General features: G+C 45.5%; 1 protein-coding gene across 15 annotated transcripts in view; it reads left to right on the forward strand.

Annotated features, from left to right (window-relative positions):
* PPCDC (phosphopantothenoylcysteine decarboxylase) overlaps positions 1-8607 on the forward strand; it is a 56619-nt gene extending 48012 nt beyond the window's left edge. For 14 of the 15 annotated variants that reach the window (XM_043493392.1, XM_038418128.2, XM_043493398.1 and 11 more), the window contains 2 exons: positions 181-349; positions 5539-8607. In XM_043493392.1, the coding sequence (XP_043349327.1) occupies positions 181-349; positions 5539-5624 (255 nt within the window). In that variant the 3' untranslated portion in view covers positions 5625-8607. Of the gene's footprint in view, positions 1-90; positions 350-5538 lie in introns of all 15 variants that reach the window. The other variant, XM_043493399.1, reaches the window with a different exon arrangement.
* Positions 8608-16773: the final 8166 nt, after the last annotated feature.

Genomic DNA, 16773 nt, shown 5'->3' on the forward strand with positions numbered 1-16773 from the left:
TGTTGCAAGTCGGGAAGCTGCTGACAAGTTTCCAGCGTGGCCGGGCAAAGTTTGGGTACCACAGCCCTAATGGTCTTCGGCTTGGCAAAGGGCTTCTGCAGCAGCATGATAGGAGATGCAAATAGGAAAGGCAACAAACATGCTAGGGTTGGATTTCTTGTTGTCTTTTTTTTCCCCCAGACCTGTGTCATCCGTGCGTGGGATATGACAAAACCCCTGCTGTTCTGCCCTGCTATGAACACAGCCATGTGGGAGCATCCTATTACAGCTCAGCAGGTGGAGCAACTAAAGGACTTTGGCTACATGGAGATCCCTTGTGTGGTGAAGAGGCTGGTGTGTGGGGATGAAGGTCAGTCTTTAGCATGGCCTCTGGCTACTTTCCTATGTGCTTTCTCTCATGGTGATCATGGAAATGTTACGCTGATGGTGAGACAATCTTCTCATCCTGTGAACTTCAGTGTGTTAGGCTGAGGTGAACAAGTACGGTGTGTGCTGTAACCCTCCATTGCCAAAGTATACAGAAATGTGTTGAAATTGGGTCTCAGACCAGCCGTGAAGAAAATATTTCTTTTCTTGCCAATTTTCAGCCGTGAAGAAAATACTTCTTTTCTTGCCAATTTTCAAAATTCATACAGACACTGTGAGATGTTAGGAATCCAAAGCAGAATCAGAAGTAGGAATTTGGGGTTAGGGATTTAGTTTAGCTTAGCTTCAATAACTCAAATCAATCTAAGATTTGAAAAATAAATGTTGCCAACTGGTAATTCATGGTAAAAGCATGAGAGAGAGGAAGGATGGGCCATTGGTTAGCATGCTATCCTGGGACTTGAGAGACCCAGATTCAATTCTCTGCTCTGCCACAGGTTTTCTGTGTGAATTGGTCTAGTCTCTCTGTGCCCCAGAGGGGATAACAGAGGACAATAGCACTTCCCTGTCTCACAGGGGAGTTGTGAGGGATAGATACATTAAAAAATGGAGGCACTCAGATACTATAGTAATGAGGGCCATATATGGATAGAGAAGAAAAGCTGTTTCTTTGGCATGTTTTACGAATGTGTAATCAAGTTATTTATAACAATAAATGAGCTGTAGCACCATGTATAGAATCATGTTTGAACAAGCACATCTGTGTTAATATATTAATAATTTTGCTTTATAGTTTGATACCAAGCTCTATGGTGTGCATTGACACAGTGCATAGAAATCTGCCTGGAAAATAAGACACGTTTAAAAATAGTCTTTATGGTTGCTGAGTAGGGGTTGGCTTTCACACCTCCTGATCTCTCAGGTAAATAATGTGCATCTCTAAAAGAGAGGCCTTTTGGAACTCAATACCAATATACATTTATGGTTGGATAAACAGATTTGTAAGTTATTTAAATCAGTAAAAAGATACCGGGCCATAACTGTTCTGCTAGGGTTCTTACAGCTCATCACATCAAATTTCTCACATGTCCATGATTACTGTAAATGGAAACACTCAAATGAGGTCAAACCACACAATAGAATTTGGCAAAAAGCCATCTGGATCAACATGCCTTTCCTTTTTTGTCTTTTCCTTTATCTATTTAACTAAGATCCCCCATTACTGTGGTATCTGAGCACCTCACAATCTTTTATGTATTTATCCTCACACATCCCTGTGAGGTAGGACAGTGTCATTATCTGTACTGTACCGGTGGGGAACTGAGGCACAGAAAGGATCTGTGACTTACCCAAGGTCACATAGGAAGTCTGTGGCAGAGGAGGGAATTGAAGCCAGATCACCCAAACGAGCATCCTAGCCACTGGACCATCCTTCCTGTGTATCCCTCACTACTAATATCTTATGCCCATCTGTCACCTCCATCTCCAGAAACAGTTGTGGTTTTTGGGTCTTGTCCACACTGAAGTTTGCTCTGATCCCACCTGTTAATGCCAGCAAGGTTCAAACCCATAGAGCAGAAAAAGAAAGCTGCAATTTGCACCAGTCAGTGTTTTGCCTTTGTACTCTACAGGTTTGTGTTGGTGCAGTTACACTGATGACAGGCCACTGGTGGCTGGAATCGGGGCAAAACCTCAGTATTAGCAAGGGCGTTGGCACACAGTCTTTGCTTGAATTACTTTCCCTTGTAATTTCTCTCCCCTATTAGACTCAAGAAGTCTCTAACAGTGTCTACACTCGGATTTTTTGATCTGTAATTCCCAACAGATTCAGCTCTCTCAATGGATGCTGTAATATAAACAATACTCAGATGAGCTCAAGTGTTTTTATCATTGTATTGCTTAATCTTTCTGGGACAGTAAGGCAGACTGGCCTACAGCAGCTGACTCAGGCGAAGTACTTCCTAATCCTTACGCTTTTCATCCTGCTTAACCAGTATTCTGTGTCATGAGCTAATAGTAGAGCCTACCTAGCTAAGCTTTTCATCGTGGTTAAACTGAAGAATGTTTCTCTTCTGTTTCATGATTATCTTATTTGTTTTCTTATTTTGTTTGTGATTCTCTCTCAGAGGTGCGTAGGTTTTGTGTCGGGGTGGATTTCATCCTGTATGAATAATTTGTGGGTTCAGGACACACTGCTTACCAAGGTTTGCACAGCTAAAAAGTCCGGATGTGACTTGCCAAAGGTGAAATGGAAGTAGTTGGGAAAACACAGGCAGGTCTTGGAAATGTTATTTATGGATCATAAAGATTAATGGCTCTTATGCAGAACGGTAAGGAGCAGAGGTGACATGTAACTGTTGATAGTGGAAGGCACAATTTAAAGGTTTCAGGGGGGACCTGACTGCCCCATATGTTGGCTCTGCTTCCCACCCATGTCCCCTTTGCATGCTCTCCTCCTTCTGCCTCCTCGTGCAGCTCTCCCTCTTGCTGTTCCCGCCCCCAACCCCGCTGCTTCTCCATAAATTGCCAGCAGGGTGTATCCCGCTCCCAGCAGCTGTGTGGAGAACCAGACCCTGGTGAGAGCACTCAGAGCACCTGCAGCCTTCCCGGAGGATTCCTTCCTTCCCCTCTGCCTCTGGCCAGGACAGCACTCTGGGAAAGCCCAAGACCCTTGCACACAGGGCGTGGTCCAGGAGGAGACGCGCCATGCATGTACCAAAGCTGTCCAGAGCCCTGTGCAGCGCTGGCATGGGGGAGCGCCTCTGCCCCTCAGATAAACGCTGGAGTGGGGTCTGGGGAGTGATTTCCAGCCTGTTCCTGCCCTGGACTTGCAGGCTCCCTGGCAGCCCCGTGGGCAGGGGCTTAGAGCCCTCTTTTCAGCTCTGTCAGGCCCGGGCCCTGGCCCCAGGGAGCATGGGGCTGCTCTGTCCCAATAGGTTTTGTGCCCTAAGCAGCAGCCACATGTGGCGCTGCACCTCCTGCAGGGACATCCTCCCTTGCTGAGCCACCTCTGGCTGGACTTCGTGGCCGCTGAAGCCCCTGCAGTGCCCAGCACCTGCAGCTGGTTCTGGAAAGGTGGGAATAGATCTGTTGGGCCCCCCAGCCCAGCTTCCTGCTGCCAGGCACCAGCAATGACCCTGCTCTGCCTGCTGCCACCATCTGCTCTAGTGGCCTTTCCCAGTTCCAGTGTGCTGCCCAGCTGGATGGTCCCTCCATGGAGAGCCCCAGGACTCAGCTGCTCCTGCTGAGCCCTCTGGACTGTGATGGCTCTGCCCTGCAAGCCCCCCAGTGCTGGTGGATGTCTGGCTGGAAATGGAAGGCAGAAATCTGGGGGGGGGGCACATGACCCCATGTGTCGTCCTCCCACATGTTGCCTCTGGTAAGGAGGAAATCCAAGAGGATGTCTCTTGTCCATATCTGTTGGGTGCTGATCCACCTGTCCAGGGTTAGACAGCGTGGAGATTAACACACAAGCCTGCCTATTCCTTATCTACAATGCAATCCACCAGCAGGAGTTCACTTGTTGGGAATTATGAGTCTGAAAAATCCTAGTGTAGAATGAAGGTTCTTTCAGCTTTTTAGGAAAATAGTTCCTTTGTTCTTTCAAAAACATCATTCACCAACAGGTGCTGACAATTATGGGGCCTTCCTAAAACGAGTCTAAGGTAACTAATTTCTAATTAGGAACTAGGTAACTAACTAGAAATTAGGTAATTAAATTTTAAATTAGAAATAAGGCACTTTTTTTTAACAGTGAAAGTGATTAACCTTTGGAACAAATTACTAAGGAAAGTGGTGGATTCTCCACATTTGAAGTCTTCACATGAAGACTGGATGCCTTTCTGGAAGATATGCTTTAGTCGAACACAAATTATTGCTCTAAATTCAGGAGTAGCTGGATGAAATTCTATGACCCATGTTTGACAGGAGGTCAGACTAGATTATCTAATGATCCCTTCAGACCTGAAAATTTATGAATCTATGAAAAAAGATTTCAGGAGTGAAAGCAGCATCTCCACTGAAAGATTTAGTGTACATCTGGCAAGTAATCCCAAAGGAAGAGTTTTTACATTTTGTTCTTGTTCTTACATTTCCAAGAATTAGTTCAGGATGCAAGCCAAAGCAAAGTTAGGACAATTTTCACTTGAAAATAGTCTTAATTTCATTGTGTATTGAAAGCATACAAAAATACAAAGTGTTCATGGTTTTGACATAGAAAAAAATGGCCATTTTGCATAAATTTCACACAAAAATAAAGTTTTTGGGTTTCAAAATGAGAAGTTAAATGAAAATAATTCTCACATTAATTTGTTTTGGTCATTTACACTCAACTTTTTTAATCGACTAATTGGCATTTAACCAGGACACACAGTCCACATAGACCCCGGAGAATCAATGAGGCTCTGTAGCTAGTTCATGGGTATTTTTCACCTGCCCATATGGAACACAGTTGCTTTCTGATATTCAGGTCACTATGGGAATCAGGTGGGCCACTCATGAGGACCCATAGTTTGTGGCAGTGTCTGGCCCCTTGGAGTTTGGCAATGGGAGCCATAGGCCCCGATGCCGTGGGTGCTCCAGGGCTGGAGCACCCACAGGGAAAAATTAGTGGGTGCTCTGCACCCACCTGCAGCCAAGCTCCCCTCCCCGCTCCACCTCACCTCCTCCTCTGTGTCGTCCCCTGAGCACGCCGTGTCCCAACTCCACCTACCTCCCAGCACTTGCCGCCAAGCTCCAGGAGGAGCGGGAATATGATGTGCTCAGGGAAGGAGGCAGGGAAGAGGTTGGGCCGGGGCAGGGATTTGGGGAAGGAGTGGGAATAGGGGCAGGGAGGGGGTGCAGTTGGGGCAGGGACTTTGGGAAAGGGGTTGGAATGGGGGAGGCAGGCGGCGGGGGGGGTGTCGAGCACCCACCGGTGTGAGCAGAAGTCGGCATTTATGGTGGGAGCTAATCTTCACACTAACCTTGTTCTGTCTTGCCAGCATATCTTGTGTAACTCGCTGCAATGCACTGGTTAGAAAATGCACTGGCACAAAATGCACAAATGCACACATTGTGTGTATGGGAAGGAACAAGGCCAAATTTCAGCAGGCTTGTGGTTTGTCAATGCTTAGCAGTTCTGCAGCCTCCTTGGGACCTGAGTTTTACTGTGTGTGTGACCTTGCTTTCCAGGTCGAGGTGCCATGGCGGAAGTATGGACCATTGTGGAGAAGGTGAAGGTGATCCTTTCAGAGCGGGACTTGCCGACCCAGAAATGATTCCTTGATGTAAATTACGTTTGCACCCCTCCGTGACAGTTTTTCAGTGTGAGGATGAAAGCAATGGGGAGCTGAAATGGCATGTGCCTCCAAGAACATTGCCATCAACTGAAAGAATAAGATGTTTGGTTTACAGTGCCATCAGCTGCTCTTACATTAAAACCTCTTACTATCATTAGAGACCTTCCAAAACGGAAGTCAAGTTTTTATATATGATTGTGTGAGGGCCCTCTGCCATACCTTATACACAGTTCACATACAAACATCTGTATAGAGAGGGACTTATATCATACTAGGCCTCTTGATCCTGAATATTTTATATGGAATAGTTTTTGAAACATTGAAAAGAGAATTTCTTAGTTGCTCTATGTCCAGCATCAAGAGGATTCAGAGAAGAGAATGGTGTAAAACAGTGGTGAGCAAGCTGCAGCCTGTGGGCCACACATGACCCGTCAGGGTAATCCGCTGGCGGGCTGTGAGACAGTTTGTTTACATCAATCGTCTGCAGGCACGGCTGCCTGCAGCTCCCAGTGGCTGCGGTTCACCGTTCCCGGCCAATGGGAGCTGCGGGAAGTGGTGGCTGTGAACCGTACCGCCCACCGCTTCTGCAGCTCCCATTGGCTGGGAACGGTGAACCACGGCCACTGGGAGCTGCGGGCAGCTGTGCCTGCGGACAGTCAATGTAAACAAACTATCTCGCTGTCCGCCAGCAGATTTCCCTGACGGGCCTCAGGTTGCCAACCACTAGTGTAAAAATATTTATTATGGGAATGCTCCCAGCCTCCCACTAAGTGTCACTGTAGTGAATGTTGTAAGAGCACTGGTTTTGGAAAGCTCCTATAGCAGCTGCTCTAGTCTTCACCTTTCCAGCAGGAAGCCCTATATTATTGATATTTCCCCAAGAAACTATAATGGGAAAAGGCTACAATTTTACATTTGAATGCCGTTTGACTCAATCTTTGCATGTTTTTGGTGCCTGATGTGCACTTTCTAAATTACTTGAATGTAGTTGTTTTTTAACATCACAGGAGAAAAAAATACATTGAAAGAGAGCACATAAGGCCTTGTATTGACCTTTGCCCTTTTGTATCCATTGATGTGTGGAGATGCAGTCATCAAATGTAAACCAAAATGAACTTTTGCTCTGCCTGGCAGGGTGCTGCACGTCTTAGAATCAACATGTTTGGCCACTCTGGAAAGCCTGGGGAAGCTGTTCCCAAGAGACTTTAATGCTCGTTTTGAAATTGAAAATTAACTGCGTAATGTGAGGAAGTTAGGAAATCTGACCATGGACACCAGTGGCTAGACCTGAGAGGGCCCCACAGTTCCTCCTCCTCCTTTGAAATGCAATCCTTCTACCTGAAGGGGACGGGAGTGGACTGGGGAGGGTGCTGCAGTCAGAAGACCACAGCGTTTGTTTACAGATCCTAGAGTTTATTTTTAACTAGTCACAATCAAATATAAGGCCTTCTGTACAGAACCTACATATTAGGCAACCTTTGAGCTCCTTAGCACGAAAGGTTATCATGGAGTGTTTAGTTTCCTTATCGATGCTACACAAATAAAAAGGCTTCTGAACTTTCCCACTTCGGCTTCTTTACTGATGTAGAGTGGGCCCCATGGGGGCCCAGAATTGCTGGGAATAAGGGCAGAAGGGAGTCTAATGTCACAGCCTTAAGAGTAGCAGGGATGTTCGGCTGGGTGATACTGTTCCACAGTAGCAGTAAGAATCCTCATTTTATAGCGGTGGCCCGGTGGCTTCTAGTCCTCTCTCTGGCCTCCAGCAGTGACCTACCTCTAGCAGTGCTATATTGTGAGGGTGACTGACTTGTGAGGTTTCCCCATGTTTGTGGGAAAAGTCTCGTACTATTAGTGTATTAGAATAGCTTTGTGGTGCTGACACAGGGTCTGATCCAAAGCCCATTGACATCACTAGAAAAGACTTCTGTTGACTTCACTGGACTTGGATCAGGCCCTCACTGAGTGACTACAAAACCTTTGAAGAGAGAATGTGTTCTGCTGGTGGTTACAACGGAATGGGAATTGGGACTCTTGGGTTCTATTCCTGGTTGCGCCACTGATTTGCTCTGTGGGATTGGAAAAGTTACTAACCTTCTTTGTGCTGCAGTTTCCTCATCTGTTTAAAAAAAACAAAACTGGAAATAACACAAAACTATCTTGTGAGGCTCACATAATTGTAAAGCACTTGCGGATCTTTGAATAGAAGGAATTTTATAATTTCAGAGCCAAGAGAGAGAATTCAGTGGAGATTATATCAATGAAGTTGTATAGATATACATTAAAGTAGAACATGATCCATAGCATGAGGAAATATGAGCAGACACTGAGATGACCACTTAAGGAAGTAAGAGAGAACTGCCTGAAAAATAAAGGATGGAGCTTTTTCTTAAAGGACCCCACTCTGTTTTACCTTTGGTACAATATCAGACATTAGTGTGCCATTGTGTGATCCTTTGCATGATCACTGCTTGGAAACCTGAGTGGACACTCCTCAGAGTACCTTTTATTGGATATGGGTCATGGTGTCAGCATGGGTTAGTTAAAACTTTGTTGAAACCAGTGGGTGTAACAGCTACTCTTCATTTGAGATAAATGTAAGACACAGTTCAACTCCTGTATGGAACCACATAGCTGAAACAATAGCAGCCTCCATCCAAAACACAGGAACATGTAACTACCGTGCACATGGGGGCAGCGGGTTTTGCTGGGTATTGTTTTGTGAACTTTTGTCTGCGGAAGAGAGGCTGAAAGACCAGAGAAGGCAACAAGGAAGCATCAGACACAACAACAGAAGCAGCGTAGATCTGAGGAAAAAACTAAGAGTGCGCTTTTGGGCTGAGTTCTGGCTAGAAAGGGGCTTGAAGCTGTGATCAAAGAAACTCTGTCTTGCTGTTTGATTCTTGCTGTGCTCAGACAAACAGGACTTCATACATACTTTGTAAATAAACAGAGTTGCACCAAAGACTCCTGCTGTATCATCAATTTTTCCCTACCAACTGAAATAGCCTGCAGGACCTGAATTTTGGCTAACCACTTGGGTCTAAAAGGGGTAACAGTATATTAGGCATCAAATGAGGGATATCTCAAAGGTGATCTTTGAAACAGAGAAGAAGGAAAACTGGACTTTTGCCCTTTTTTTTTTTTTCCTGCTTTCAGATGTACAGCGGACCTGAAATGTTTGGGGGCAGGTGGTTTGTTTTGGTTTTTTGACATTATAAATTCTGGCCTTATCTGCCCTATTTTTCTTGAAAATCTCCATGAGATGACTGGAGAATTAGTATGATTGTTACATCACAGATGGCATGCAAGTGGAACCCTGACATTGTTTGTTCCCATTTTGTTTAGAATTCTTTTTTTTTCTTTTTTTGGAGGGGGTGGGGGAGCAGCACATGTTTAACTCAAATGCCTGAAAAAGTAATTGGAAGTAAAGTCTTTTTGTTAAAGACTCAGTGCCCATACCCCCTGCTTTTAAGGGCTGAGAAAACTCAGGATCCATATCTAAGGCCTTTATCTAGAGTAGGATTTGGAAGGCTAGCTAACATCTGAACAGACTAGTTCAAACAAGGCATTGTGCCTTTGACACATGTTAGTTATACTGGCTGAGTTAAAGCCTAGAAACTCATCCAGTTTAATTCATGTTAAAGGGTGTGTCTTCACTGCAGGGTTAACTTGAGTTATCTATACTTGAATTACTTCTCTAGAGTTAGCCTAGCTTGAGTGAGGCTATGGGCTTGTCTACACTTGAAATGCTACAGCAGCACAGCTGCAGTGCTTCAGTATGGACACTACTCCACTGACGGGAAGGGTTCTCCTGTTGGCATAGGTAGTCCACTCCCCAAGAAGCGGTAGCTAGCTAGGTCTACATAGGGACTTAGGTCAGCTTAACTACGTTGCTCAGGATGTGGAATTTTCACACCCATGAGCGACGTAGCTTGGTAGACCTCACTTTTTAGTGCTGATCTGGCCTAAGAGTGACCTGACCACACAGGAGTTGCTGTATCCACACTGGTACTGCAGTCACTTGTATGGGGTATTAAGATTTCTGGGTGCACATTCTGTGCTTCTTTGTGCTGCACTAAGCTGCGTCTGCTGCTTTGTGTGTTCTTTCCTAGTACATTGTGGGAGAACTTTTCTTTTCTTTCTGGGCGCATGGAAGAAATTGTGGGAATGCTTTGGAGGCAATCAAATGGAGCTAGCTTGTGTCCACGCTACCGAGTGGTGATGTTAGGAGCCTAAAAATTGTGCCATCTCAGGCTCTACCCTTCCTCTGGTCAGCCCAACAACGAGAGAATGAAGGGTTTTCATGTGTGGACCGGATACAAGCTAGGGACAACACTGAAGTTATAACTTGAAATAACTTTCCAGTGAGAACAAGCCCACAGGTGCACTACTTTGTCAATATGAGGCTGTTAGCACATTTTAGCAAATGCCTTCTAAAGCCTACTCTAGCAAGGCCTAAAACCTCCAAAGAGACCTCCAGCAAACCTCAGAGAATACCCAATGTGATATTTCTGTTAGTACTAAAGTGAAAAAACAAGCAAGTCAAAAATAAATCTCCCATATTCACACTTTCTTTTATTACAACATGAACAATTAAAAAAAAATCACAAACCCAATTCTTTGTCCTTTGCAGATCATTTATATACATACATAAGATTGATCTACCTGTCCATCCATCACCATGGTATCTGGTAGAGTTACCAGGGATGAATATGATCCTAAATATTTTTCCTCTGCTATCTTTTATAGGTATTTATAGGGTGCTTGTTATTGTAGTAAATGCTGTGAAATATCTTTTTTAAAAGCCCTGACTCCAGAAGTTTGTGTGCATTGGCTCCTGTTTGAGATGAGTGGTGGGGTTCACACTTTTGCAGCTGGTAGGCTGGAGATGCCTTTCTGCAAGCCAGGGAAGTGGTGTGGCTTACATCTTCGAAAGCTCTTTGCAACAGGAAGTGAGGTGCTTTTCTTTTTGAAGAGAGCAGATTTTGCAGAGTTCAGCAGCAGGAACCTCAGCAAGAGACAGAAAGATCTCAACATCACAGGGGATGCGCAAAGGCTTTCCCTGCAGCTTTGAGTGGGCTGCGACCTTAGGAAGAAGCACTAATGGTGATAGATTATTGGTGATGATTAAGAATAACACCTATCCATAAACATATAGTCTTTAGCTGTAACCTATCTGACAAAAAGAAAAGGAGTACTTGTGTCACCTTAGAGACTAACAAATTTATTTGAGCATAAGCTTTTGTGAGCATCCGATGAAGTGAGCTGTAGCTCACGGAAGCTTATTCTCAAATAAATTTGTTAGTCTCTAAGGTGCCACAAGTACTCCTTTTCTTTTTGCGAATACAGGCTAACACGGCTGCTACTCTGATATCTGACAAAGGCAAAGCTGAATGTAATTAACCAGCAATGTACTTGAACGTATCTGGACTGCACTGAATTTTGAGAAATGGCAACATCCAACCCTTATGGCCAGATGTAACATCCCAAAGAACTGTTATATTACAATGCGGCCACACATAGAAGTAAAATTCTTTTTGCTTACTGCTTCTTCTTGGCCATTGTTTATTTTACAATGATCCATCATTGTGGTAGAGTGGCAAAAAACAAAACGCTCATCCTATAGAATGGTTTAGATAGAAGATTCAAGAACAGTGTCCCAATATAGCCCTATAAATGACATAGGATCATTGAAATCAAAGGGGGGTAATGCTGGAACTGAGATCTTAAATTATATTTTATAAAGGGGATTGTAACAAGGCAGTCTGCCCCCATAAGGGCCAAGAGGTCTTGGCCAGCTGCCCTGTTCAGCTAGCCCTGCCCCATTACACCTGCACTGCATGTTGGATTTAAAAGGAGGAAAGACAAGCAGTTGGAGACTGGTTGTAGAGGACAGCAGTTAAGATGAATTGGAGGGGAGAACTATAGGAGTGGAGCTAGCTCCTTGGTGGGCCCTGAACCAAGGGTAAGGCTCCAGGCAGGCAGTCCTGTGGACTGCTGTTGCTGAAGAGCGATGGAGAGCTGTAGAGGAGCCTGAGAAGGGCGAGACGCTCAAGCTCAGAGGGGGACAGAAGATGCTTTAATAATATTTGATTTTGTTTGTAGTTTTAATTCTTTTGAGGGGCTCCCGGGATGGGAGAAGTCCTAGGATCCGCTACCCTGAAAAGAAGACTGTGACTCCATTGAGTTCCTGCTTGATTTTTAAAGACTTTGCTGCCGGCCCAGATGAACCCAAAGCGAGGGCCTTTGAAGAGGCCAGCTGAGAGAAGCCAGCTTAGGGTCTGACCAGTTACTTAAATACACTGGAAGGGTTTAAATTTGTTTAGTACTTTGGCCAGAGGGAATGGGAGTGACCAACTCATGCAGGAAAAGCCAAGGAAACCCACTCCAGAAGAGGGAACAGAGGCAAGGAGTGCCTCCATTGCCACAGTTGACCAAGAAGGGATGCAATGGCGACCATGCCTGTGACAAAGATGAAGGGTCATTTAAAGAAACCGTAGGACAGTACGGGGAAGATCACAGAGTGATAGCAAGTTTATAGTGATGGAATTGTGTAAAGATGACCAAATGTGAGAAGTGATTCTCCTGTATTGGCAGACCCACAGGAAGTACCACAACAACAGAGGATACGATTTCTTTGAAGATGGTTTGCTGAAGGACATAGCGAAAAATAATTCAAGATTGTTGGTGGTCACAGAGCAGCTGCAAATGGTGGAGCACTGCTTCTGTGCCCAAGAAATGAACATTGACTGGTGGGATTACATCATAATGAAGGTTTGGATGATGAGCAGTGGCTGCAAAACTTTTGGATGCGAATGCCCAAGTTCCTGGATTTGTGGGCTGAGCTCCCTCCAGTGCATGTTCACCAGAACGAGAGCTGCATTGACAGTGAAGAAGTGAGTGGCGGTTGCACTCTGAAAGCTCACAATGTCAAAATGCTACTGGTCAGTGGGAAATCATTTTGAAGTTGGAAAATCCACAGTTGGGACCGTTGTCATGCAAATGTGTAGGGCCATTAGCTGTCTTCTGCTACACAGGACTGTGACTCTTGGCAATGTGCAAGAAATAGTGGATGAGTTTGCAGCAATGGGGTTCCCAAACTGCAGGGGAGGGGGGGAGTCCCTATTTTGGCATCAACCCTCCTTGCCCCAGAGTACTCAATGGAAAAGGTTACTTTTCTATGGTTATGCAAGCATTGGTGGATCACTGGAATGCTTCACCAATATCAATGTGGGCTGGTCAGGGAAGGTGCATGATACTCACATCTTTAAGAACACAGGATGTTCAGAAAGCTGCAAGCTGGGACATTCTTTCCCAACTGGTGGGTGCCCATTGGCAATATTGAAATGCGGCTGCCAATAGTGATTCTGGGGGACCCAGCCTACCCCTTGCTCTCCTGACTCCATACACTGACCACCTCTACAGCACCAAGGAAAGATTCAGCTACCAGCTTAGCAGGTGCAGAATGACCGCTGAATGTGCTTTTGGTAGACTGATGGGACACTGGCATTGTTTACTCACTACATTGGATGTCAGTGAGAAAAATGTCCCAATGGCTATAGCTGCCTGTTGTGTCCTGCATAATATCTGTGAGGCAAAGGAGGAAAAGCTGCCTCCAACATGATGGGTAGAGATGGAGTGGCTGTCTGCTGACTTTGAACACCCGGACACAAGGGCTATTACAGGACCCCAACGTGAATCTATGTGTTTGAGGGAGACTCTGAAAGAGCACTTTAACAGTCAGCCCCAGTAGTGTTTTCTGCTCGAGTTTTGGTTTCTGCTTAGGATTGGGTAGTGCTTGCTGTACGTTTATAAATATGACTCTGTCTTCCTTAAGCTATCAATAATGTGATGCCCTTAAGCTATGAATTGTGTGGTGCTTGCTGTACATTTATAAATATGGCTGGGTGTTTTCAAAAGCAGTGAATTCTGTGATGCTTGGTGTACATTTACAAGTACTGTTTCCTTTGAACACCATTCTGCAATATTTGTTGGAACTAATAAAGGTAATTTGATCCTCCAAAAATAGAACTTAAATTGGAAGCAAAAAATACTGCAGGAAATAATGTGCAAAAAAATCCACAGGCAATGTTCTATGAATTTTTAACATAACTTAATGAGGTGCAAATTTAAAATGAGAAAGGAAGGAAACATTTATATCCATTTGAATGCACAAATGTAGTCCGTTGTCACAGGCCAGTGTTATATGAAGCTGTGGTTTTCCTTGCTGTCTTCCAGTGTGGAGTGGTATGGGTACTGGTGCACCCCATTATGCCACATAGTATGTTCAGAGGGTTTAGGCATTCTTCAAGAACTGCAAAGAGTGTAGAGTTCTGGATTTTTGGACCGGTAAATCAACCAGGATCTGAAGCATTTGGGTTTGCTACTTGAGAAGACCCATTATGTCCTGGTGCATTTCCCTCTCCTTTTCCTGATGGAACGCCTGGGCTTTTTTCCTATCTTCTGTGTCTTTCTACATGCTGTTGGTCATATGGGCCCTCCAAATCCATTGGTCACAGTCTGGCTTGGCTTGCAGGACCTTGCAAACACGTCCTTAGTCGTCTTCTCCTTTCTCAACAGGTTAGGCTTTCTGCGGGTGTGGAGGGGGCACCCTGAAGGTCATGACACCAGAAGCTCCTCATAAAAACAGACAGATACTGTGATTTACAGTCACAATGGAAAGGGAAAGAAAACTTTCAAAACTCCTTCTCCTTATTCCCATCAACAATGTTAATACGGCTTGCTTATTGACACCAGCCTTGGAGCACCTCAGCACAGCACGACTCTCGACCCCAGTCATATAGTGAGTGATTTTCTGTTGCACAAAGCTATAAAATTTTCATCTCTATTCCATGGATCTAAGCATAAACCAATGACACTGATGATTGGCACTAGTTTCAACAGAAGGTAGTGATTTTAGCTGATATCTCACTACGAGGGATAACAAAGGTACAGAGAACACAGCTGCTGGCATCCTGAAGCTGCCCGGGCCCATATGCCACTAGCCTGTTTACTGCAATGTCACCAACCAAACTCATCACAAAGTGGTGTGGGAAAGTGGAGGAAGAAATAAGTCAGCCATTCCTAGAAACTTTTGGGAGCAGATTGCACAGTATCTCCTTTCATGGTGATCTTTCAGGAGGATAAAAGGTACATTTTTATGCATATAAAAAGTGGTCCAGATGGACACCACACTGCCTAACCCAGCAGGGGAAAGGAAAGCAGGTGCCAACTCTACCTTTCTTGGTTGTACCTCCACCTCTTCTTGTACAAATAAAACAAAGAAAAGTTGATACCTTTGTCTTGTTAACTTGGGGATGGGCCAGGCACCATCTTTAAATTTCAATGCTCTAAGGAAAAATGTATGCGCAATCCCGAGTTCTCTTCCCTTTCATCAGGCTGATCTGTGCTTGCCTGGCGGGACTGGCTAGACTGTGGCAGAGACTCAAACAGATCCTGACACGCAGCATGGCTAGAGTCCCCTGCAGTGTTTCCCTCCCCTTCCCTCACAGTTCACAACAGGGGTCTCTATCTCAGGCTTCTCTGAAGCATCCACAGGGGTATGTGGGGTGCTGGTGGAGGCTCTGCCATATATGGCATACAGTTCCTTGTAGAAGCAGCAGGTCTATGGCTCAGCACCAGATCTACTGTTGCGCTCCCTGCCTTGTGGTATCCCTGGTGAAGTTCCTGGACTTTCACATGACACTGCTGCTCATCCCAGTCATACCTCTTTGCCTGTATTTCCATGCAATCTGCTGGTAGGTGTCCATTTTTCCACAGCTGGGCTGTAGTTGTGCTTGCGCAGCTTCTTCTCCCAGCCGATCTAGGAGCTCTAATGGTTCCTGTTAACTCCAGGCAGGAGTGTGTCTAGTGGTGCTGGCATGGTTGCCATACCACAAGAGAGAACTGCTAGGTGTGCTGCCAAGGAGGGCAGTCAGGAAAAGGCATGCCAAAATGTGGGGAGAGGGTTGCTTCTGGCCTCTGACTCCTGGGCAGTTGAATTTACAATGGTGATCAGAGAATGGGGCATTGTGGGACAGCTGCTGCAGGATTGTGAGGGTTGACACAGGTCATGCATTGTCTGTGCTTGCACTGTCATCCTCAGTAGGTCAACCATGGCTCTACGCCATTTGGGGAGGTGGTTGCATTGCCCTAATGGGGCAGTTACATCAGCCTGAAACAAATTTGTGCATAGACACATGCACAAATAGATCAATGCAAAGTGACTTACATGGAACTAACTTTGTAGTGTAGACCAGGCCCTAAAGTAAAAAGCGCCTCTGAAAACATTTTAAAGTTCTCAAATCCCTTTTTCTCTCTTGTTTTGCAGAGCAGGGATATTCTCTCACCCTGCCTTGGGGCATGTCTACATTTGCCATTTAAAGCTGAAAAAGTCCCTTTTTTTGTGCAGAAACCATGGGAGCATCTACACTCTCCAATGACATTTTGCAGTGAAACTCAGATGTTTCACCACAAAAAGCAAACCACTTGCATGAGAGGCATATAGTTCGTACCAGTGATGCTTTTGCGGTGATATGCAAGTGACGACACATTCTTCCCAGTGGCATAGCCAGTTGGAGAGGACGGGGGAGCGGACATAAAAAAAAAAAAAAAAAGGTGCCACCCGCTTGTACTCGCCCAGCGGTGCTCCGGGTCTTCGACAGCGGGTCTGGCGGTGCTCCGGGTCTTCAGCAGCACTGAAGGACCCCCTACCGCCGAAATGCCGCCTAAGGCTGGAGCGAGTGAAGGACCTGCCGCCAAAGTGCCGCCGAAGACCCAGAGCGCTGCCAGGTGAGTAAAAATTGAAAAGGCGCCATTTTCGCTCTGTGCGAGAGCAGCCGCTGCCCTGCTCCCTCACTAGCTACGCTACTGATTCTTCCTGTTTATACAGCTTTTAGTCCTAGCAGGATCTCCCACAGAGCCTAGGTGACCACTCTAGCCAGCAGCTCTGCTGCTCTGATGCCAGGTAAACAGATATCCACCCCTCCCCCTGTAAAGCCCCGGGAATTTTGAAACTCCCGTTTTCTTGGCAAGTGCTCACTTATCTGGCCAGGTGACAATGCCTGCTCCACAGAGCCAACAGTCCCCTGCTCCCCTGGAGCAATGCCAAGCTACTGGAGCTTATCCA

This window comes from Dermochelys coriacea, chromosome 10 (assembly GCF_009764565.3).
Source record: "Dermochelys coriacea isolate rDerCor1 chromosome 10, rDerCor1.pri.v4, whole genome shotgun sequence".
Taxonomy (NCBI): domain Eukaryota; kingdom Metazoa; phylum Chordata; order Testudines; family Dermochelyidae; genus Dermochelys; species Dermochelys coriacea.